The 24,204-nt window shown below is 33.0% G+C and overlaps 1 protein-coding gene across 1 annotated transcript in view; it reads left to right on the top strand.

Moving 5' to 3' along the window:
- LOC148954169 (multiple PDZ domain protein-like) overlaps window positions 1-24,204 on the top strand; it is a 416,101-nt gene that overhangs the window by 224,398 nt on the left and 167,499 nt on the right. Inside the window, exon 19 of the mRNA XM_089086188.1 lies at window positions 8,897-8,962. Within this exon, the coding sequence (XP_088942314.1) occupies window positions 8,897-8,962 (66 nt within the window). The remainder of the gene's footprint in view (window positions 1-8,896; window positions 8,963-24,204) is intronic.

Raw genomic sequence — 24,204 nt, 5'->3', positions numbered from 1 at the left:
TACAAAAAAAAACTTTTCAACGAAAACACTCGAAAGGGTATTTTTGAAAATGTTAGAGGAGGAGAGGCCAAATATCCCCATCCCAATTGATGCCCCTGCTTAAAACCTGTGGTCCAAAGTGGGTCTAATGTAGAAAACAGTGTTTGTTTTGTAACAGAAAACGTTATACAATTTTCAATAGCTCTACTTTTGCCCCATTTCCCAACCTAAAGGTAAACAGAACTGTATTTCATTGCAAATAAGGACGGATTTAATAATTAAAGCAATCGATCAAACAATTTCCATGACAACTAAGCTAAGCTTTATCAATACCAAGATTTTATGACTGAATGAAACGTCTTTTACCAAAGTTAAGCTTATGTCTTAAGGCAAATCAGCTGTTTAGAAAAGCATTTTAGAAAGCCTTATTCAACAGTTGCTTTTTAGAAAATTTCTTCTAGCATGTAATCCGTATTATTAAGAATAAGAAACAAGTTTATCATTTTTCCTACTAAGACTCCGTTAATGAAAGCTGTAAAGAGCTTTAGTAGCGCTCTGGAGACATTATTTGATGAAAACTAAAGGAAAAGGACAGTTTTAGACCTTTTAAAGTGCCAAAGACATCACAATAAAAATATTTTATTTCGCCTGTACATATCTTAGGTCTTTTCATATCTGAAAATTGGGATTTTCTAAGATTTTTCTTTTGATTGGTCTAAAATTATAAATTGGTTAGGCCAGTATTACAGTTTCCGGTAGTGTTGTTACGTTAAATCGTGAAAACAAGTAAGCATAACTATATTTTTTAAATTTGGCCATAATTTCGTCCGTAAAAATTCAAACAAGAACGAGTCCCAAAGACACAACTATATTTTCAAAAGAAAACTCTGCCTTATCATGGTATTTGGAGCCATTTGTTTTTGGCTGATTTTTGGCTGGTTTTTCGGAAATGCTTCTTCTTTTTTTTATGCTGACTTCCGCTACTACCAAAAGCTGTGTAGCTGCATATGAAGGCCTTTTCCATTAAAAATGGTATTTCCCATTCTTTCTAATCTTTTAACATATACAAGGTTGTGTAAGTTTCTACTTAATCAACTCAAGCAATCAAAATTCACTTTTAATGTCGTTGGTACCTTAATCATGAGTTTTTAAAACACTCTTCTTGTATACTCAATAACAAACAGAAAGGGTCACCAGAAATCTTTCAGGGGGGAGGGGGACTAAGAACTATCCATCGTTTTTGAGGAATTTTTTAATGTTTTGTTTTTCCTCCCAGTAGAGGGAGGGGCATACAAACCCAGTAGAGTAGAGGGAGGGGCTAGTTTTTTTTTCTGTATTCCTGTTAGACCTGGCCCATAACCTTTCTCCTTAAAAATTTAGATCCTCGAAAATCAATGGTAAAAGAAGCATGCTTTGATAAGACTTGTCAGCAAGTCAAGCTGGTTACATTCACTTTATATATTTTATTATTATTATTATTATTATTATTTTAAAGTTACTGTAAGTGACTGTTGTTTATTGGGGCATGGGAAAATGATAAAGGAGTTGAGGTATTTGAACGAATAGGGATAAGGAGTAGTAAAACATTTTGATTAATGCAAATCTTCATTTGATATTATCTGCAAAAATTTGAAGGGTAGAATGATCATTTCTTTTGCAATGGAGACAAGGTAAATTATTCCAGTTTGGCGGATACTGTAAAAATGCTAAGGTTAAACGTCGTTTTTACGTTTACTAAGCGATGCACAAAAGATGAAAAAAAGTTGTTACGATAGTTCCGGATGGTATGTCTGATTTAAAGCGTAAATATCTGAAGTTCCCTAAAAAAAAGAAAAGGCTTCATTGTATGCGTTAAAAATATTTATCAAAAATGGTAATATAATGAGAATTCATCATAACGATATATAGATAATATTAAAAAATCGCAGCGAATTCGTTGTATGTTCATTCAAAATTGATATAAAAAAATGCTCAATTTTTTACCGATAGATAAAACAAGATGGTTCTATTTATTATAAAAAAAAAAAAAAATAAATGACTAAATTATGCTGGCCAGAAAAACAATTTCTGTAGAAAATCTCTGATCCGAAACAGGAGTAAGTCGAACGACTGGAAATTCACCTTCTGCATGGTACAAAAAAGTAACAATTTTGCTGGCTAGCGAGCCGATTTTTGTTAAATTCTGATCCTAAGTAGGAGTGAACCGAATATTCATCCATGTAAAAACATTTCTTCATATGGTGACGTGAGATTCATCTTCTCTTTACTGCAAAAAAGGGACAATTGTTACCGACCAGTTAAACCCTTTTTTATAATTCTGATTCGAATAGGAGTGAACCGAATGTTCGCCTATGCAAGCATATTTTTTCACCAACGTGAGACTTGGCTGCTGAAGCGAAGCAAAGACTCCCGCAGTGTCTTTTTTCGCATTGTCTTTAAAATGGGACCTTGGAGTATATTAGGTTCCGGAAAATATGCCTATGCACTTCTGCATAATTAAAATTAAAAAAAAAAACAACTGCAGTGATATAACTCACTTTGGGAATACGTAGGCCATTTATTCTTTGTTTGTCATCCCTTCTACTGTATTACCGTTATTTTATTCCCAAGCATTGCAAAATATGATAGGACATGTTGCTAGCTATATCTCTACCGTTTTATTTGATTACCTATTTAATTACCAAGTCATGACAGTAGGGAAGATGTAGCCGTCTATTTAGCAACTTTTTCTGTAACTCATTCTACTGTATTGTTGCAAAATTTAATATTGTCAAATATATTGCACAATTTGATCACTGTAACATGGTACTATCTCTTTGACAAATTTTTTTAACTGATTACAAATTTAATGACAAAATTATACTTAGTTGAGAACAAATAGCAATCTATTTAGCCACTTTTCGTCGATTTCCAATTTATTCTTAGAGGGTATGATGCCATCTATTTCACAATTTTTTTTCCATTTGACTACCAATTTAATTACCAAATTTTATCTTTGGAATAAGTTGCCATATATTTTGTAACTTGTTCTAGTTTATAGCCACTAGGTGCTCCTAATATTTACTTATTTTTTTGCTTTCTTCTTCGCTTTAATATTGTGAGGAATGAGACTGAATTCTGATGTTTGATTAATTTCTTTCCCTTTTTTCAACTTAAGGAAATGAAGGAACTCTGGGGAAAATGTTCAATAAAAATGACAACATCAATCACAGGAATCTAATGAATTTTGAGTCTAGCAAACTGTTCCCTATGGTTTCGCTTTCTTGAGAAAAATCCAGCTTAGTTCCTGCTTGAAATTTCTAGAAGACATCCTACCAAGTTTATAAGGAGAGAATCATCACAAGAATGGCACAAGTCTCTAATTTTAGATCAGAATAGAGTTAAAACATATGTTAGCCAAAAGCGATTGCTTTTGCTACGTTTTTCTGGGGAAGGAGGAGGGAGGCTGAGTAACCGACCTGCTTGTTGCGGATCAAGTTGCAGTATTCTGTCGGATCTTAGCTTCACACTTGATTTTAGGGTTTTTCCAGAGGGGCTGTGAGTTAATTCGGAAAGTTCTCCGAAAAAAAAACAAAAAACAATTATACAACTGAGCATTCTAAAATAAAAATACATAATGATTTATTTTTTCGTTTTTTTTTGCTGATAAATAAATCTGAATCAAGTTGAATTTTACATGATAGCCATGCAATTCTACTAGACGCATAATGCATATTTTTTGTTTTTTTAATTATAAATATCTTATTTGACAATTATCCAAAGCTTATTCAGCAACATGTATGCAGACTTTATAATTTTGCAACAAGACAGCTTTGCCAATTAGTTTTTTGTTCTTTTTTTTGCGGTAATACAGTTGTTTTAAAAATTAGGGTCAAAGCTGGTTTAAGAAAAAACAAAATTATGGAAATAATTTCAGACTGATAATCCATTTCAATAAAGAGAGTTAAAATAAAATGTAATTTAAATTAAAATACAAGAAAGTGAAATTAATCATGGTCACAAATAAGCAATATTGTCTTAGACGAGATAATGAAAATCAACAATCATGTACATTCGATAACGAATAATGACATTCGATAACGAATAATCATGTTGTTGCTGCTAAGTTGGCTGGGTTGACTTTAACATCATTGCCGCACAATTTGAAATACAAAAACACAGAAACATACGGATATACCAAAATATATAAATTTGTACCAGTAATCATAGTTATTATTATATATTAATAGTAATGCTATATAATATTATAATAATATATAACATTAGTATAGTGATATAATGATAATAACTATATAAATTATTATTTTTAGTGTCAGAGCTGACTGTCATAAAACAATATTATTAAAGTAATTTCAAACTATTTGTTAAAAAATGAAATGAAAACTATTAGTGATAATGAAATTCATTAAAATGTTTATATTTTGTCGTTGGTGAGTCAAAGCAGCTGTTAATAGTTGTTCTTTATGAAACTAACTATAGAAGGAAGTTCGTGTAGTCTAGATTAATATCAAAAACAAAATAATATAAACAACAAAATATAGAATGATATAAAAAAGTAAGTATAATAAGTAATATTAAAAAAATATAAAAAGCAGTGATTGAATGTGTCCTAGCTGCCAGTAGGCAAATGGAAAAGGTAGATGAACTTAAATCACCCCTACAAACATGACGGGTTACCAAAGACAGAAAAGGCTACTAATTTCTCATATTCGCTTACTAACATGCAATGGTTTTTAAAACCGTTACATAGCATAATTTAGTAGATCATATATAGTTTTCTTTGTTAGGAGAAGTGGGAGAAGACGAAACAAAGATTACGCATCGGAACTGTGGTCAATTAATTTCATTGCATTCACTATCTCCAAATTTTCCCCCAAAAAATTGGTTTCTCCGAAACCTCTACGAAAATTAACGTTCGTAAATACACGAAAGCTAACATAAAATTCAATTAATTCCCGTTAAAATCCGTTAATTTCGATTAACTTTAATGTGTGGGGAGATTTCGGAGAGCCCGATTTTCTTTTAGAAAAAAGCTGGAAAATCCCCAAAAGTCGGGGTAGTGGAAGTACTATCTAATTTTAAATACAATACGTTCTTTTTCACAAATAAATCATCAAAGATATAACCCGTGTTGTATAACATTTGAACACTTGCCATATAACTCCAATTGATATCTTAATTTAAAATGGGCTTGAAGCAGCAAGCTATTAATTTTGTTTTTTTTTAATTTGTACAGAAACAAATTTCTAAACCAAACATTTAAATAAAATGGATTGAATACACCAACAAAGCAGTTGAATTTCTACTGCTACTGCTAAGAACCTACTGTAGCACCAAGTCGCCTAAGAACAACGCAGCTAGACAAAGCCTCACTCTTAGCCGCTTCCAATTAAGTTCTAATTTCCTTTAAATCTGCTCTCATGACCACTTATTGCCTCATTGAGAATGGCTTGTTTTTTATTTGGCTCCAGATAGATCAACAAAAGGTTTCATAAAATAGATATATAGCATAATTTACTAGTCGTTTTAGCTTCCTTTTTTAAGACGGAGAAAAAACCCACATCTCAAACTATGGTATGTTAAAATTAAATGTAACCTATCAATTTTGAAAAAAAAAATCATAAAAAGTTATCACTTCTATACCATTTCAATCGTGAGCATAGCTTAAAATAAACTCACCTTCAAAAATTAAATCATTAAGAAATTTGAAGTTTTCCAGTAAAAAAAGCACACAAAACCCCACATAGTTAAAGTTAAGTTAAAAGTGTTATAGTTAACTTTTATAGTTAAAGTATAAAATTTATAACTAAAAAGCACACAACAAAGCCTTTTTACTGGAATTTGCACAAATTACCGTTGTTTGTCTTTTATTGTTTGCTCAAAAACTTATGTTTTACCATTAGCTTAAGTCATGACGATTATTGGTTTCCTTTTCTACAATATAATTTTGTTTTGGACTATTATGGTAAATAAAATAACTTATCACCGGATACACTAAAAAGGAAAGAAAATTAGTCATCGGATATGTACATTTAATAGCCAACTAAAATATATTACCCCCTCCCTCCAAGGAGCAACTAAAAAATATTATTGCGAATATAACTGATTTTAATATGTAAAAATAGTAAAGACCTAACTAGTTTACGAAAACTTACTAGTTGAACCCAAAGTTTACACATCTTATGGTGAAGAAACTTTTCCATTTTCATTAAAAACTTTTCCTTTATCATTAGTCAAGGTCCTGTCAAATATTGGCTTTATTTCAAACAATATATTTTTTTCAACTATCTTGGGAATTAATCTTAATTCTTTTTCACTTAAAATGAAAGTTTCGTGATTAATCTTTTTGCAATCTTCCATTCCGTCGCTTTAATAGAGCTTTCCGCCCCTTCCCAACATAAAAGGCTTTTATTCAAACACAAATTCAACTGAAACTTTGAAAATTAAATAGCCTCTTCTTCTTCATGGACACGTTCACCACCTTCCTTTTTCCGTCATATGATGAAAAACCTAATAAAAAAGTGATTTTATTATTTAGTATTAGTTAATAAACATGCATACAAGCAGGAAATAATCCCCCCCCCCCCATTGACATTTACTGGAAGGACCGCCAAGGCAAGATGTGGGGTAAAATTACGCTTTTTGGGGAATTTGACCGTCACCCCTAGAATTTCATAGTGGAATTCGGGAATTCCGAATTTTCCGAATAACTTTCGTTTCTTGTGTTTAAAATGGTGCATAAAATTGCAGTGAAATACAATTTTCAAAAGTATGCTGAGCTGAACAATGTTGGGCCGTATTGGATTATAAATTATTGAGAAATACACAGGAAATATAAAAACAAGTATTAAAAACGCCCTTTAAAGTAAAACTAGTAGCACCAACTTGCTAAAAAAAAAAAAAAAATGCAAAGAAACACAATTTTCAACATTAATGTTGAACTAGCAGTTTTAGGCTGTATCGGAAGATAAATTATTGAGAAATATATCCTAAATCATAAAAATGTTAAACACTCAATTCTAAGAACCATAAATTAGTAAAAGAATATATATATATATATAGAATATAAAAATAGAATTTTATAAAGTTCCCCAAAAGCGTAAATACTTGCATCAAATCATTATGTACTAAGTTATTAGTCAATAAAACTGCTTAGATTTGACAAACCTCAAAGGTATTTTTGTTTCTTTTTTCTGAGGTTAGGCCAAGGGCCTACTTTGTCTTAACCTTGCGATGATATTTCTGAGCAACTTGCTCATAAAATTTAACTTAACACAGATTTCAAAAGCAGTCTGAAGCTGAACAATAAGAGCCTTTTATTACTGAAGAGTTTTCGCGAAATACAAAAATAAGTACTAAAAGCACACTTTATAGCAAAACTACTAGCACCAAATTAGTGCTTACTTTGTACTATTCAAGAAAACTGCTTAAATTTGAGAACTACCCTTTTTTCTGATGAACGCAGTAGCTTATTTTTTCTTAACTTATGGCGGTGTCTGTAAGCAATTTGCCTATTTTTAAAAAAAATTGCTAAGACACAAATTTTCAGCCTAAACTTCGCATGTGGGATAGTTGAACACATTTTGGTTTTTCGCTCATAAATTTCCACAGAAAAGGTTAAACCAGAAAGTAACTTATCAGTCTATTCCACATTCCTTTTGCGTATCGCTGTTTTCTAAGCCCACGCCGCTGCGTTGGCTATGATTTTGTGTTTTGATAGAATTTTTCTAAATTCATATTAAATATATTATTAACTAATTGTGTTGTTGAATAAATTTTAATTGGGTTGACTCTGAATTGTGTTTTGAGTGAATTTTTGTATTAATACTTTCTTCTCCCTCTTTGGTCATTGCGTTTTTTTTCTATTTTGTTTTCATTTTTGTGTCACTATTCAAATTTGGATGTTATTATTCGTGTTCTGGTTGGCCTAATTTCATAATTAGTGCTTTGAAGAGAATTGTGCTTGTCTTGAAAAATCCCTCTAAATTTAAACTTTGAAATTTCTGGATTTCGAAAATTCAAACTTCCTGCGCTGTTTTGTTTTTCTTTCTATTTCTTTTCGTTGTATTCTTTCTTCTTTATCCTTTTCTTCTTTTTGTTTCTTTATGTTTCGTCTTATTACTTTTATTTGTATTCCCATATATTTCTTTTCTGCTTTGATAGATCTCTAGTAACTCAGATGTAAGATAATGAATCAGGATGGAATTTACCACTTAGCACTTCTAATAATTGTTATATTTAATGTCATCATATATATAATTACCATTAATTAATACAATATACTTAAAATGAGTAATAAATATCTGACATAATAATATAATTAAGAGTTGCTTCAGTTCACAGAAAATTAGGGGAGGGAAGGGGGGGGGGAACTTGTATTTCAAAATCTAGGGAGTTGCAAACAGATCTTGGGGATACGTGCCCCCATTTTTTTCGTGTCATTCAAATTTTTCATAATATTTTTTTCTCCTCCCCCTACCCGCTCCTGCACAATCAAAATGTTGCGCCCCCGTCGAAATATATTTCTGTGTAATATGCTCGTGCTCCCCTATGTTTTACTTCTTGTCCCTGAAATAAAATTATCCAATTTTCCATAACTATTTTCAGCCCTCCTTCAGAAAACAAAAGTCGTCATATTGTTAACGTCCTTTGATAATTACCTAATTATATTATTAATCTGTGCATCAATATGTTTTCAATTAATATAGCATTTTAATCAGTTTGTCATTCATTTTATTCATTATAATTGTTATAATTTGATAATATTGTGTAATTAATAACAAATTAATTTATTTTTAAAATAAAATAATGTATTGTTCATTATGTTTATATGTTGTTATATTAATTAAATCATTATTTGATAAACGTGAAACATGTTTAACAGAATCCCTTTTTATAAATACGTTTTCTTTTTTAGTCACAGTTTTCTACACATGATGCAATTCAAGAGATCAAGAGGTCACTAAATGAGCTCGATGATTTAGTAAGTATTGATATATAATTTTTTGTATATTACTGTGAATGTCTTGTTCAAGAAATTAAAGAGTATTTTCTTTTTTAAATATCGATAATTCTTTGGTTTATAGTGTTTTGTAACCTAGGGCAACAAAGTAAAAAACGTTTTTTGCCCCCTATATCCATCTTTTTTTTAAATCGTTATTTGAAAATCATAAAGTTTTTATGTCAGTACGACATTTTCGTCAGTGTTGCCACATTAGGCCGTGGAAATTAATTAGTTTAATTTGACATTTCTGTCGTCCGTATAAATTCAAACATAAACCATCCTGTCGATTTCTAAGGACAACTATGCCTAGTGACATCAGTTCACGAAAATATAGGGGGGAGGGGCAAAATTTAGTTTAAAAATCTAGGGCATGGGGTTATTTTTTTTTCAGGAGAAATGCAAAAGGAAAGAGTATTCTCCCATGGAATGAGGGGGAGGCAAAACATTCTAGGAGAGGAGAAATTGCCTTTTTTTTTATTCTATAACAAGAGGTATTTGACTACGGTTTTGGTGTATGCTAATTATTTTCTATGCATACAAACCTCTTGGAGACCCTCTACAATAGAACTGTATTATAGGACTTGTCATCAACCATAGAACTACTACCACTACTATTGTGGCTAACAAACCACTGCAGCAACAATCCTCCTGAGGCCAGCACAGCTTCACACGCTCCCCCTCCGCCCCAATTCTCCACTCTCATTGTACCCAATCTATAGAATTAGGTTAATTAAAATACACCTACCAATCCAAAATGGAATCCAATACGGGTGGGATGTCTCCTCTTCAAGAATCTTTAGAGCTGGCATTTTCTAGGATCCAAATTGTTGGAAGAATTTCATTTAAGTCTTCCCAATTCTTCTTTACATTTTGCATTGAACTTCTGGCCGTGATGCTTTTTGGGAAATTGAAGCTAATGTCCATGGGTTCAAGCTAATGTCATTAGGTCTTTTCACTATTGTCAGTAAATCTTGTGTCTTGCCAAACGTATACTGTTTAGTCTTGCAGAACTATCTTCTTACTACAGTGTCAAAATTCTCCCATAAAATCCTAGAATTAAAGGTATTGGTTAGTCTGACATATATGTAACTTCAATTGTCTCATGCTATGTTTGTTTAACTACCAAGGAACATAGAATTTACTAGTCAAAAATAACATGACCCGAGAACTGTTCGTGGTTTCATATTTTTCACAGAAGAGCCAATCAGATCTTAAAAGGTGGGGTTTATTTTTATCTCAAGAAATTGCACCTACTTGTCCGTCCAGATTCGTCACTCAGCGTGAGTAAACCTGAAGCATTAGTAACATGGTTTTAAAAAGTCGGGACTATTTTTCTATCCAGGAATAATAAATTTTGTGATTGGCTTTTAAAAATACGTCACAAAAATACACCAATGGAATCGAAGCACACATTTTTTAATACGAAAGAACAGGACAATAATTTTTCTTTTTCTCTTTAGTTTAACTAGCTTTTCAATATTTGCCACGAAATTAAGTCTTTTCATGCTTCAACTCCTTCAACAAATTCATATTATCTTGGCATGAACCAATTTTTGACAAAACTAAAAATTAATAATCGTAATAGTTAAGTAAGGTGGTTTAGAAGTGTCCCTCCCCCCTGGAGTTCGAAATATTTGCAGTTTTTGGGGCATAGTGTGGAAATTATTCAAACTTCATTCAGGTGAATCTTTGCGTATCTCAGCTCTATATGTGAGAATGCGTATGTGTATTTTAGTATGCTTATGCGTATTTCAGTATATATGCATATTTTGTTAACTTTGCAATTCAATTTATCTAAATTCTGATGGATAACAGTTGCGCACAAGGGGGACGGGTGACCGGGTTCCGTTCAAGGGGGACGGGTGACCGGGGCAATCTGCCTTGGACGTCATGGCTGGGGAGGGGGTACCGCGGCTGGGGTTTCTGAGGCTTTTTTATATTTGAGTTGAGAGGGGGGCTTGATAAATTTTTCTCCAGGCACCACCAACCCTAGGAGCGGCCCTGCTTACAGTATAATCTTAGAATCACTGCTAACTAATACTAATAGTAGCTAATTAATTAATATTAAGCTCGTTAGTTCACTAAATTAACTAACTAATTAGATTAATTAAGCTAACTCCCTCACTAATTAGATTAATCAAGTTAACTCACTCACTAATTAAATTAATACTAACTAATGTTAATAATAACTCATTACAGCACCAAGCCATTCAACACAACTTTGCGCTTCTCCTCCTCTCCTATCTATCCAAGGATTAGTTTTTTTCCTCTGCCATGTCTTTTCAATTTTAATTTCAATTCCTGTCAAGTTCAATTTCCTTTAACTATTTTCTCATTACTTTTTCCCATATCTTTCAGCTGTCGTAGAATGAAATATAACATGTTCATTGCTAGTATATCTCGTTACTTGGCGGGTGTTGAATCTTTAACCGTAAAGACTTAAAGCTTGTTTTTAATACTAATAATAGCGCGGCAAGGGGTGCGGAGGTAACCCCCCCCCCTCCCCTTGGAGATGAAAATTATTGAAATATTGGATTAATGGACGTTGGTTTTTTTGTAAGTTAGGTGTAAAAAAAAAGGTTTGCAGTCTAGCTCTTGTTTCCTTGGTAGATCCTATCGGCGCCCGTGAATTTACATGCCAATAGATGGCGTTTTATCATTTTTGACTCCTTCAACAAAGTGATCTAAGTCCAGTATTAACTTTAGCTTACCCAAGGTTTCAGAGAAAGCCCTGTCCCCCTTCTTCTGGAGTGGGGAACTGTCAAAGTAAAAGATAAGAAACAGAGTTTTCAAAATTGAAAACTTTTCAAAATTGAAGCGAAAAAGAGTTTTCTAGTGGCTAGAATGTTCCTTTGACATAATCTATGATAGCCCTTTTTTTGAGATAGCCAATATTCCAAGATGGATCCTGAGTGGGCTCCTGAACTCCATTGTATCTGTCATTTTGCTTAAATAGCCTTTTCATTGTTTTTTTTTTTGCTAAGGACTACATCACACGGGCTTACGTTTCTTATTTTTGAGTTTCAACTCTCATGACTAAGTGAAATTATCCCGATGTCAACCGCTTTCGAACCAAACCAATTGAGGGGGTGCATTCTGTTAATGTTGCCCCATATGTCAATTAAAATTTTGACCACGTCTGTAAATATACATCCAAGGGTTTGAAAATTAATTCTAGAACCACGTCCCATAAAAGTAAAAATTTCACACAAAACAAAAATTGCTTAACATTGTTTCCGTCTGGATCTCATCAGCTGTCGAAACTATTAAAGTGATTTTATTACATGATAAAAAGCTGGAAGAGGTTCGTTTGATATTGCAGGAGTTAATGCTTTAGCCGCTAATGCTTTTGGCAGTCTTTCATTACCACCGAAATATCAGTGTTGATGAATGAAGTCAAGTCTAAAAGAAGGGAGGGTGGGTTCAACCAGGCACGTACGTAGGAATTTGTTTCGGGGGGGGGGCAATTTGTTTCGGGGGGGGGGGCAAATCCTTCAAACCCATTATTCTGTGAGAAAAATCAGAAAATTATGGGAAAATGAAAAAAATCGTGAGATTTCGGGGGGGCCGGAGGCCCCCCCCCCTGCGTACGTCCCTTGGTTCAACATATAGTTACATATTTATTTGGACTTCTCACTTAGTATGTATATATATATATATATATATATATATATATATATATATATATATATATATATATATATATATATATATATATATATATATATATATATATATATATATATATATATATATATATATATATATGAAGTCTGAAGTCTCAAATTCATCTTTTATTCTTCATTATATTCCTTTAATGTCAAATTTCATCCCCTCCATTGCTCAAATTTACTAATGCTACCTGTCTACCCCCTTTCTTTATTTCTTTCGTGGGGCTTGATTCCCACCCTGGAAAATTACTGACACATCCGAATTTAAGAATTTCCTTGTTTAAACTTTTGTCTATGCTCATTTCCTAGTAAGTTCTTCTTTAGTCATGACTCAAAAGTCAACGCTGCAGGCAGAAGCCCAGTCCATGATACGGGCATAATTTATGCAACATACTGTTGAAAAACATATATACATATATATACATATACATTGATACATACATTGTTTTTTCATTAAATTTCTTTCCTGTCAACTACTTTGGGTGCCAAATATACCTTTGTCTTGACTTTTCAAGGTTTCTGAACCTAATTTCTTCAAGGAGTATTTTTCATCCTTCAATGACTGTATTTGTATTAATAATCTACCCCTTCCCTCAGTTCAATCATAGCGTTAGAGTCTTCAGGTGAATTATCGTCAGTTATATCTGATGTTAAGTACTTTTACTATTAACAAACAGTCTACATTGAAGGCAGAAGCCAAGCCTGAGTAGAGCGTAATTTCTGCTACGTATTGTTCAAAAACATATATTTATATATATTTTTTATTTCATTTTATTCCTATTTAACTACTTTGGATGCCTCTGAATTACATTATACCTTGGTATAAAGTCTTCTGCTTAATCCCCCGGTTACTTAGCTACTCTTATTTTAATAATCCGCCCCCTCCCCTTAGTGTAGTTATAGCGTTTGAGTTTCTTCTTCGAGAGTTATCCAGAGGTGTATCTAAATCTAAGTGTTTCCCTGTTTGAATTCTAAATTCATCTTTCAATATTATAGAAAATCATGTGTATCTGTGAAAAGCAAATTCAGCTAAGGGTTTGTTTCCTCAAACTTCTAATGGATCTCATAAATTAATTCTTATGGTAAAGAAGTTTTCAGTAACAAGTAATCTTTGCTCAATCTTCCAACCTCCTGTACCTATTTGATAGATTGCTTTTTCGTCAATTTAATGGAGTTTTGTAATTTCACCCTTGTTCTTTTTGGTGAAAATCGAACTCTAAAGATCTTCTTCTTATGAGGAAGACCTCTTTTTCAAGAAATCAAAGTTCTTCTTTATGAGGATTAAATACTTATTTTAAAAAAATTAAATATACTAATATATTAATAATAAAAAGGGGATTTGACAGCAGTTCGTTTCTCCGTTCTTGAATAATATTTTTTGTTTCAGGGGTGTCAATTAATGGTGAGGCAGAGGGGGCAGTTGCCCCCTTACATTTTTCGGGGAATGATCCTTCTTTCTTGCCTTAAAAAAAAAGACATCTACAGTCATGCGCGCAAATCAGACGGAGGAGATGTTTTTCTCCCCAATGACCGCTCAAAAAACATATTAATTTTAACAATATATGCCTAATGAAGTAAATTGGGTAGCTAGGTTCTTATTTTGTGCATTTATGCAGAATACACGTTTTCGAAGTAATCCCCTGAAACAATGTAGATATCGGTTTGGCGATAGTGGATGGACCAGGTTTTGAGGATATGGTTATAATGATGATAATGATACTGGTTGAGGTGATGATCGTGGGTATGGGAGGCTTAGCAGGCTGAATTTTTTCGCTCTCAGAGTACACTCATGTTAAGGGGATACACCGTTTGAATAAGATTTCATATTGCATCAATAAAGACCGTCATATTGCAAAGACAGTTATGATGAAATCCTTAAGGTGATTCAAACAACACAAAGGCTACACAATCTTTTATGCTGATTAAATAATAAAAAAACAAGTTTTTTAAACTGAAAGTAAGGAGCAACATTAAAATTTAAAACGAACAGAAATGATTCCGTATGGAAAAGGCACGTTCACCTCTTCAACACTTCACTCTTTATGCTAAAGTTTTTATTGTTTTAAAGAATAAATTTGTGAGACAGAGTAAAAATTTATCGTAAAGAGCGATGCATTGTGGACAGTGCCGGTCATATACAGACTAAGTTCTTTTAGGTTTAAGTTTTATGTCGCTCCTTACTTTCAGTTTAAAAAACTTGTTTTTTTTATTTAATTTCTGATCGTTTTTTAGTTAATGCAGCTTTTATTTGCATAAAAATTTTACTTTTCTTTTGCTGAATGGATGTCTTTACAAATTAACTTACGTAACTAACTTCTATATTCGTATATTTTTCTTCTGGTAAAAAATACAAAGTTGCAGATTTTTGTAGATATGAGCTTGAAACCTATGTAATAGGGTTTTCTGATACGCTGAATCTGACTGTGTGATTTTCATTAAAATTCTTTCACTTGTAGGGGATATTTACCCCTCTTTAAAAAATCGAGTAAATATTCTCAGGCTCGTAGCCTTTGATGAGTAATACTAAACTTAATAAAATTTATATATTTAGGATCAGCATTATAAACACATTCTTTTGATACATTTATTGACATCAAAATTCCGCTTTTAAAAGTTTCGATTACTATTGAGCCGTATCGCTTGTTTTTTTATTGTTTTTTTATTATGTATATGTTATTACGTATATGAAGGGGTTCTCGCCTTAGTCAAGAACACCCTCTTTACGCTAAAAGTTAAAAAAATTTTTGACTCACAAAACCCTGAATCACAAAGGCCGGTTAATTAGAATATAGAGATCTTTTGAAATCACTGAAAAAAAATTGTAGCGTAACTAGCGAGGTATTGACTTGGGGGATAACCCCCTCACATACGTTATAATTTCTTTTCGTTTTAAGTTCTAATATTCCTTCTTACATTTCAGTTAAAAAAAACTTGTTTTTTTTTATTTAATTTCTGATCATTTTTTAAATAATGCTTGGAAATCCGGCGCCCCCTTCATAGAAATGTCCCTTACCCCAAAGAAACATACTCCACAGAAATATTCTCCAGAGTAACACCCTCCTCTAGCCCCCCCCCCTCCAGAAAAAATCCTTCCTGAAAATGGTTGTATACTTCCCAATAACCAATAAATAATGCTGGCAAGTCCGGCGCCCCCTTCATGGCAACTTTTCTTCCCCCATGAAAACTTCCTTCATGAACAGATCCTCCAACATAACCACCGACCCACCCATCCCACCCACAACCAGAAAAAAAACCACCTGAAAAAGTATGTATACTTCCCAAAAACCAAAACTATATTTTAAAATTGGGTAAAGTTCATAACTTTTAGCCCTCCCTCTGGGTACTTCGGGGAATTAAGTCATCCTAAAAGACATACTTATCATATTTTTGACCATGATGAACAAAACGGCTATCTCAAAATGTTGATTGGGTGACTTTGGGAAAAAAATAAGCGTGGGAGGGGGCCTAGTTGCCCTCCATTTTTTAGTCACTTAAAAAGGGAACTAGAACTTTTAATTTCCGTGCCAATGAGCCCTCCCACGATATTCTAGGACCACTGGGTCGATACGATCACCCCTGGGGAAAAAAACAAAACAAAAACAAATAAACAAATAAACACGCATCCGTGATCTTTCTTCTGGTAAAAAATGCAAAATTCCACATTTTTCTAGACAGGAGCTTGAAACCTTTACAGTAGGTTTCTCTGATACGCTGAATATGATGGTGTGATTCTCATTAAGGTTCTATAGCTTTTAGGGGGTCTTTCTTTTTTTTTGAAAATCAGCCAAATTTTCTTAGGCGCGTAAATTTTGATAGGTAGCACTAAACTTGATGAAAAAGTTATATATTTGAAATCAGCATTAAAATTTGATCCTTTTGATGTATCTATTGGTATCAAAAACCCGTTTTCTAGAGTTTCGGTTACCATTGAGCCGGGTCGCTCCTTACTTACAGTTCGTTACCACGAACTGTTTGATTTCTTGAAATCTTGTAAAAAGAGAAGATTAAATTAAAGTATCAAATACATAAGTTGATTTTGGGCGCAATGACGTTTGGAACACATTTTGTATTTGCAACTGAAATAAAAAAAAACATCCACATATCAAACAGTTCGTGGTAACGAACTGTAAGCAAGGAGCGACCCGGCTCAATAGTAACCGAAACTCTAAAAAATGGAATTTTGATACCAATAGATACATCAAATGAATCAGATTTTAATTCTGATTTTGAATATATAAGTTTCATCAAATTTAATCTTACACATCAAAAGTTACGCGCCTGAGAAAATTTGGCTGATTTTCGAAAAAAGGGGGAAAGACCCCCTAAAAGTTATAGAACCTTATCACACCATCATATTCAGCGTATCAGAGAACCCTACTGTAGAGATTTCAAGGTCCTATCTACAAAAATGTGGAATTTTCCATTTTTTGCCAGAAGAAAGATCACGGGTGCGTGTTTATTTTTTTTTTATTTTTTTTCCCCAAGGGTAATCGTATTGACCCAGTGGTGCTAGAATATCGTAGGAGGGCACATTGGAACGGAAATTAAAAGTTCTAGTGCCCTTTTTAAGTGACAAAAAAAATGGAGGGCAACTAGGCCCCCTCCCACCGTCATTTTTTCTGAAAGTCGCCCAATTAAAATTTTGAGATAGCCATTTTGTTCAGCACAGTCGAAAATCGAATAAATATGTCTTTTAGGATGACTTAATCCCCCACAGTTCCCAGGGGAAGGGCTGCAAGTTATGAACTTTGCCCATTGCTTACATATTGCATTGGTTATTGGGAAGTATACAGACATTTTCAGGAAGGATTTTTTTTCTGGTGGGGGGCTGGAGGAGGGGGTTACTCGGGAAAATCTTTCCGTGGAGGATGTTTCTTTGGGGTAAGGGACATTTTCTATGAAGGGGGCGCCGGATTTTCAAGCATTATTTAAAAAACGATCAGAAATTAAATTAAAAAAAAACAAGTTTTTTCAACTGAAAGTAAGATGCAACATTAGAACTTAAAACGAACAGAAATTATTACGTATATGAGGGGGTTCTCCCCCAAGTCAATACCTCGATCTTTACGCTACAGTTTTTTTTAGTGCTTTCAAAAGAGCTATCTATTCTAATCAAACGGCCTTTGTGATTCAGGGGTTTGTGAATTATTTTTTTTTTAATTTTTAACATAAAGAGCGTTGTATTGACTAAGGGGAGAACCCCCTAATATACGTAATAACATATACGTAATAAAAAAAAAACAAGCGATACGACTCAATAGTTATCGAAACTTTTAAAAACGGAATTTTGATGTCAATAAATGTATCAAAAGAATGGACTTATAATGCTGATTCTAAATATATAAATTTTATTAAGTTTAGTATTACTCATTAAAGCCTACGAGCCTGAGAAAAGTTACCTTATTTTTTAAAGAGGGGGGAAACATCCCCTACAAGTGAAAGAATTTCAATGAAAATCATATAGGATTTTACTCATATACAGATATGAGGTTTCAAGCTCATATCTGCAAAAATCTGCAACTTTGTATTTTTTGCCAGAAGAAAAAAATACGAATATAGAAGTTCGTTACGTAAGTTAATTTGTAAATTACGTCAGAACCAAATTTAGAGACAGCCGTTTAGCAAAAGAAAAGTAAAATTTTTATGCAAATTTTGATTACTTATTCAATGACGGTGAGCCAAAATAAAAGCTGCATTAACTAAAAACGATCAGAAATTAAATAAAAAAAACAACAACAAGTTTTTTAAACTGAAAGTAAGTAGCGACATTAAAACTTAAAACGAGCAGAAATTATTACGTATATGAAAGGGGTTGTCCCCTCCTCAACGGCTCGCTCTTTACGCTAAAGTTTGAATCTGTCACACAACTTTATTTTTTAAAACAATAAAAAACTTTATCGTAAAGAGCGAGGCGTTGAGGAGGGGACAGCCCCTTTCATATACGGAATAATTTTTGTTCGTTTTAAGTTTTAATGTCGCTCCTTACCTTCAGTTTAAAAAACTTGTTTTTTTTTTATTTAATTGCTGTAAAGATCCCCCAGAAACGTTTGGATTCTATCCTGACAATGCGCTTTTTAGTGTTCGTTACCACTCCCATGGAATATCATCTGACCAAAAATCCTTCCTTGTGGATGTATAAAAGGTAATGCCATTGGTACCTAAATTTTATTGTTATTTTTAATTCTCTAATTTATTCTAAACCTATTTTAGATTTTAAAAAATTTGACTAGGGAAAGAAATACAGAAATTTGTCCTATTTGCAGCAAAAATGTCTTACCTTCGATGTCTTTAATGCACTTTTCTATATTAATATATATTTATTATTTATAAATAATAATTTATGGAAATCATAAACCATGAAGCTTACAACATTGTTTCTTTACTTTCAGAAACTTGATAAAGGTTGTGTCAAAATTTTGAATTAGTCACTTCGTAAATAAACAGTTTTTATCGAATAAACATTTTGATTGAGTTGTATCACTTTGATTATTCAATAAATTCTCCTTTATCCTATTTCCATTAGGAAAACGTCTCTCGATCGAGCCTCTCTGAGTTCATAGAATGTTCTAAGCCTTGTTGTTAGAGTAGACACTCCCGTAAAGCATCTTGTTGTTTAATATTTTGAATTACTTTTAATGGATGCTCGTGTTGTGCTAATTTGATATTACAGGTTTCCCACAAGATATAATTCTTTTACTTAATTGTATTATTTTAATGGTGGACACATAAAGCAGAAGATAGTTAACTGTCCTATTCCTCCGCCTTAAAAAGATATTTTTCGGTTATTTTGTTGTATATTTGGGATGTGTTTTCCCAAGCCCATCACAGTACTTCATAAGCCTATGTCAGAGAAAGGGGCCAGATAACTCTGCATTTCTAACCGCTGTTGTATTGAACTGTTGTTGGTACAAGTCTTGAGCCACTAAAAAAAAAAAAAAGCCAATATCTGATTGGTTCTTTTGTATGAAGTTTTAAGCCAATAAAAAGAGCGAAAAGTATTATGTGATAGCATTTTGTACAACTAAATTGTCTGTTTATCTCTGGTGAAAAGGAAACCGATTGATTTAACTGTGACACACTGAAATTTCTGTCTACTAATTTTTTTTTGTTGCTTTTTTTTTTTGTTGTTGAATCTTTTCCAGTAGAATTGTCTACGGATAGTTCGAGGTATTATATCGAACAATAATGTATACTAAAGATGTGGTTCGATCCCACTTTTTAGGGCTGTAATAAAAGAGAAGTTATTATGGCTTGTACAAGTTTAAGGATGACGGAATACAAAAGATTGTGCTTTTGGCCATCCGTCTGTGTCCAAACAAAAAGCAGGTCGTCCCCGAATGGGTTGAGTAGATGTCTTAAGAAAGGAGTTAAAGAAAGTTGGAACTTCTTGAGAGGGGGTAAAGACTGAATTTTTGAATAGGCTGGGGTGGAGGAGAAGTGTGCGCAGCTATGTTTTCCTCAGGTGGCTGGTGCTGCAGTGAGTTGCTGATTGTAGTAGCAGTTGAGATTGATAAAGAGTCAAGGATTAATTTATTCCATACATATTATTTTAATTGATGGGTAGCTTTATAGATGGTATTGATTTTAATATAAACAGATAATGGTTAAAGAAAAGAGTCTGTAAAGAGTAGAAATTAAATACAGTCTTAACTTTTAAAATTTAATTATATAGTTTATTTATTTTTAATTTTGGTATTATAAAACTTAAACGATAATAACTACACTAAATAATTATGACTTAGTAATAAATGTATTAGGTTTTAGTGTATTTGACGTGTCATTTATAAATGGTATTACTTTTAATGCATTTGCGACGGGTGGTTAGTTCGATATTACAGGTTTTCATATCAGAAATATTGAAAATTTGATACAAGAAATAATAATAATAATAATGATAAAGGGTTTCTGGTTTTATCATGTTTGATGGGTATTATTTTGATTGAGGGGTATTATAGTATTTGATGGGTATTTTTTTTTATTATATTCCATTTATAGCCTATATCCACAAGGAGTGCTAATTTGATATCATAGGTTCCCGGCGAGATAGAAATTATTTCGAAATTGAAATTCTTTTAGTTAACTGTTTTATTTATGATATAGATTAGACTCATCGATTTAAATTTTATGCGCCGAGAATATTCATGTACTATCTTTAAAGCGAAATTTAGCGGTATCTTTGTCTCTGGTTGAAAAGTAAACTTCTAAAATTGAACTAACCTGGCACTAACCGTGAATAACCTTGCATTAACCTGAACAATCTTGAACCTGGAACTTGAATAATCTTGCTCTGACCTGTGGCATGTAATCAGGTACAGTAAGACAAGCATTGCTTCCCCTCCTCAAAGGGATTAAAAACCCCTTTATAAAATCCCTGACTGTTATTCGGCCTTTCCACGACATGGCCATGTTTATTACCAGATTAAAACACTGCGTCCACTACTAACAACTCATTTCAGCGCCAAGCTACCTGAGGCCAACACAGCTACGCACGTTGCCCCTTCACTCTATTCTATTGAAAACTTCATTCTTTGCCCCTCCCTTCAAGTTCCTCTTTCCTTTAAATCGTTTCTTATAAACCTCTTGACACCCGATCGGAGACGATCTGATTTCCTATGGCCCAGATTGATGGCCAAAAAACTGTTCATAAAATGACACCCATTAATCAGTTGACACCTAATTTTTCACCAGGATAGTAGCAAGAATAAAAAGAAATAACCTGCCAACGTCCAAGTAATGAAGTTCTTGAGAAACTTGAGTGAGGCAGAAATACAGGAGTTGCTTCCGTTTTTTCTTGATTTTCATTTCTTATTTTTTGTCTTATTCTTTTCTTTTGAGCCTTTGAAAAGAAGGCGAAACCTGATTGGGTCTTTTGTAAGAAATTTTAAGCCTGTAAAAAGACTTTTCTTTTGATTTTTTTTTCTTTTTGTTTGTAGCATTTTTTCTATTTGACACTTTTTTCTCTCCATTTTAGTTTTTTGGCCATTTTGGCCATTTCAATTTTGGGCCATTTGGCTCTTGCTAAAATCCTAAGATCTATATTCCCAACTTTTTACTGTGTAGTATTTGGGGGTTTTCTGCAGTCCTATTATTTGAATGCGTCACCGATTATTTTGCAATATTTCAATAGCTGAGGTTTGTTTTTATCCAGAGGCGGTTTTAGGGGTGACAGAGGGGCTATTCGCCCCGGGCGCAGAGATTTTAGAAGCCCAAAATGTCAATTAAATAAGCTAACGGCTATAATCACTTTGTAATTTTGATTTGTTTTTAAATAAAGTAGAGGGGCAGGGTGCCTGCGCCCTCGCGCAGGGGCAGGGGCAGTAACTAATAAACAAATTGAATCCAAAATTTTCTTTTTTCACATATCTTCATCACCATTCTTAATGAAATAATTAATACGAGATAATTAATAATTTTTACAGAAGCTAAATTAATAAAAGTCATATTTAAATAAATGAAAAATTTTGTTAATAAATAAAATTTTGTTAAAATTTGGCCTGAAAATTTGTGGGAGACAGGGGGGGGGGATAATCAAGATTTTGCCCTTGGCGCAAGAGAGCCCAGTACTGGGTTTATTTATCTACCAAATTTCATTTTTGAAGTTTGCTTTACGTGTTTTTTTTTTTTTCAGACTGAAAAATACTTTGAAATTTATTGAAATCGTGGGGAAAGAAGAAAATGATTTTTGAAGCAAACATTATCTAATATAAGGCTCAGTAAATTAAGGGTTTTGGTATATGGTTGTGTAAGTTTCAACCTAACCAATTCAAAATAGGTGGATTACATCCTCACTGTCCTTGGTTCTTTAAGTAGATTAAATAAAATAAAAAGTTTTTTAAACTGAAAGTAAGGAGCCACATTAAAACTTAAAACGAACAGAAATTATTCCGTATATGAAAGGGGCTGTTCCCTCCTCAACGCCTCGCTCTTTACGCTAAAGTTTTTTATTGTTTTAAAAAATAAAGTTGTGAGACAGAGTCAAACTTTAGCGTAAAGAGCGAGGCGTTGAGGAGGGGACAGCCCCTTTCATATACGGAATAATTTCTGTTCGTTTTAAGTTTTAATGTCGCTCCTTACTTTCAGTTTAAAAAGCTTGTTTTTTTTAATTTAATTTCTGATCGTTTTTTAGTTAATGCAGCTTTTATTTGCATAAAAATTTTACTTTTCTTTTGCTAAATGGATGTCTTTACAAATTAACTTACGTAACTAACTTCTATATTCGTATATTTTTCTTCTGGCAAAAAATACAAAGTTGATTTTTGCAGATATGAGCTTGAAACCTATGTAATAGGGTTTTCTGATACGCTGAATCTGACGGTGTGATTTTCATTAAAATTCTTTCACTTGTAGGGGATGTTTCCTCCCTCTTTAAAAATCGAGTAAATTTTCTCAGGCTCGTAGCCTTTGATGAGTAAAACTAAACTTAATAAAATTTATATATTTAGAATCAGCATTATAAGCCCATTCTTTTGATTCATTTATTGACATTAAAATTCCGTTTTTAAATGTTTTAATTACTTGTTAGCAGTATCGCTTGTTTTTTTATTGTTTTTTTTTTATTACGTATATGTTATTACATATATGAGGGGGTTCTCCCCTTAGTCCATACGACGCTCTTTACGTTGAAAGTTAAAAAAATTTTTATTAACAAACCTCTGAATCACAAAGGTCATTTAATTAGAATAGATAGCTCTTTTGAAATCACTAAAAAAAACTGTAGCGTAAAGAGCGAGGTATTGACTTGGGGGAGACCCCCCTCACATACGTTATAATTTCTGTTCGTTTTAAGTTCTAATATTCGTTTTTACATTTCAGTTGAAAAAACTTTTTTTTTTATTTAATTTCTGATCGGTTTTTAAATAATGCTTGGAAATCCGGCGCCCCCTTCATAGAAGTGTCCCTTACCCCAAAGAAACATCCTCTACGGAAATATTCTCCAGAGTAACCCCCTCCTCTAGCCCCCCTCCAGAAAAAATCCTTCCTGAAAATGGTTGTATACTTCCCAATAACCAATAAATAATGCTGGCAAGTCCGGTGCCCCCTTCATGGCAATTTCCCTTCCCCCATGAAAACTTCCTTCATGAACAGATCCTCCAACATAACCACCGACCCACCCTTCCCTCCCACTACCAGAAAAAAAACCTCCTGAAAACTTCTGTATACTTCCCAATAACCAATACTATATGTTAACATTGGGTAAAGTTCATAACTTTTAGCCCTCCCTCTGGGAACTTCGGGGATTAAGTCATTCTAAAAGACATATTTATCATATTTTCGACCATGCTGAACAAAATGGCTATCTCAAAATTTTGATCGAGTGACTTTGGGAAAACAATAAGCGTGGGAGGGGGCCTAGGTGCCCTCCATTTTTTTTGGTCACTTAAAAAGGGAACTAGAACTTTTAATTTCTGTTCAAAAGAGCCCTCTCGCCATATTCTAGGACCACTGGGTCGATACGATCACCCCTGGGAAAAAAAAACAAAAAAAAAAAACAAATAAACACGTATCCGTGATCTTTTTTCTGGCAAAAAATGTAAAATTCCACATTTTTGT

This window comes from Artemia sp. Qi Xiang Cuo, chromosome 3, assembly GCF_049724085.1.
Source record: "Artemia sp. Qi Xiang Cuo chromosome 3, ASM4972408v1, whole genome shotgun sequence".
Lineage (NCBI taxonomy): Eukaryota > Metazoa > Arthropoda > Branchiopoda > Anostraca > Artemiidae > Artemia > Artemia sp. Qi Xiang Cuo.
This window is presented reverse-complemented; position numbering and strand designations above follow the sequence as displayed.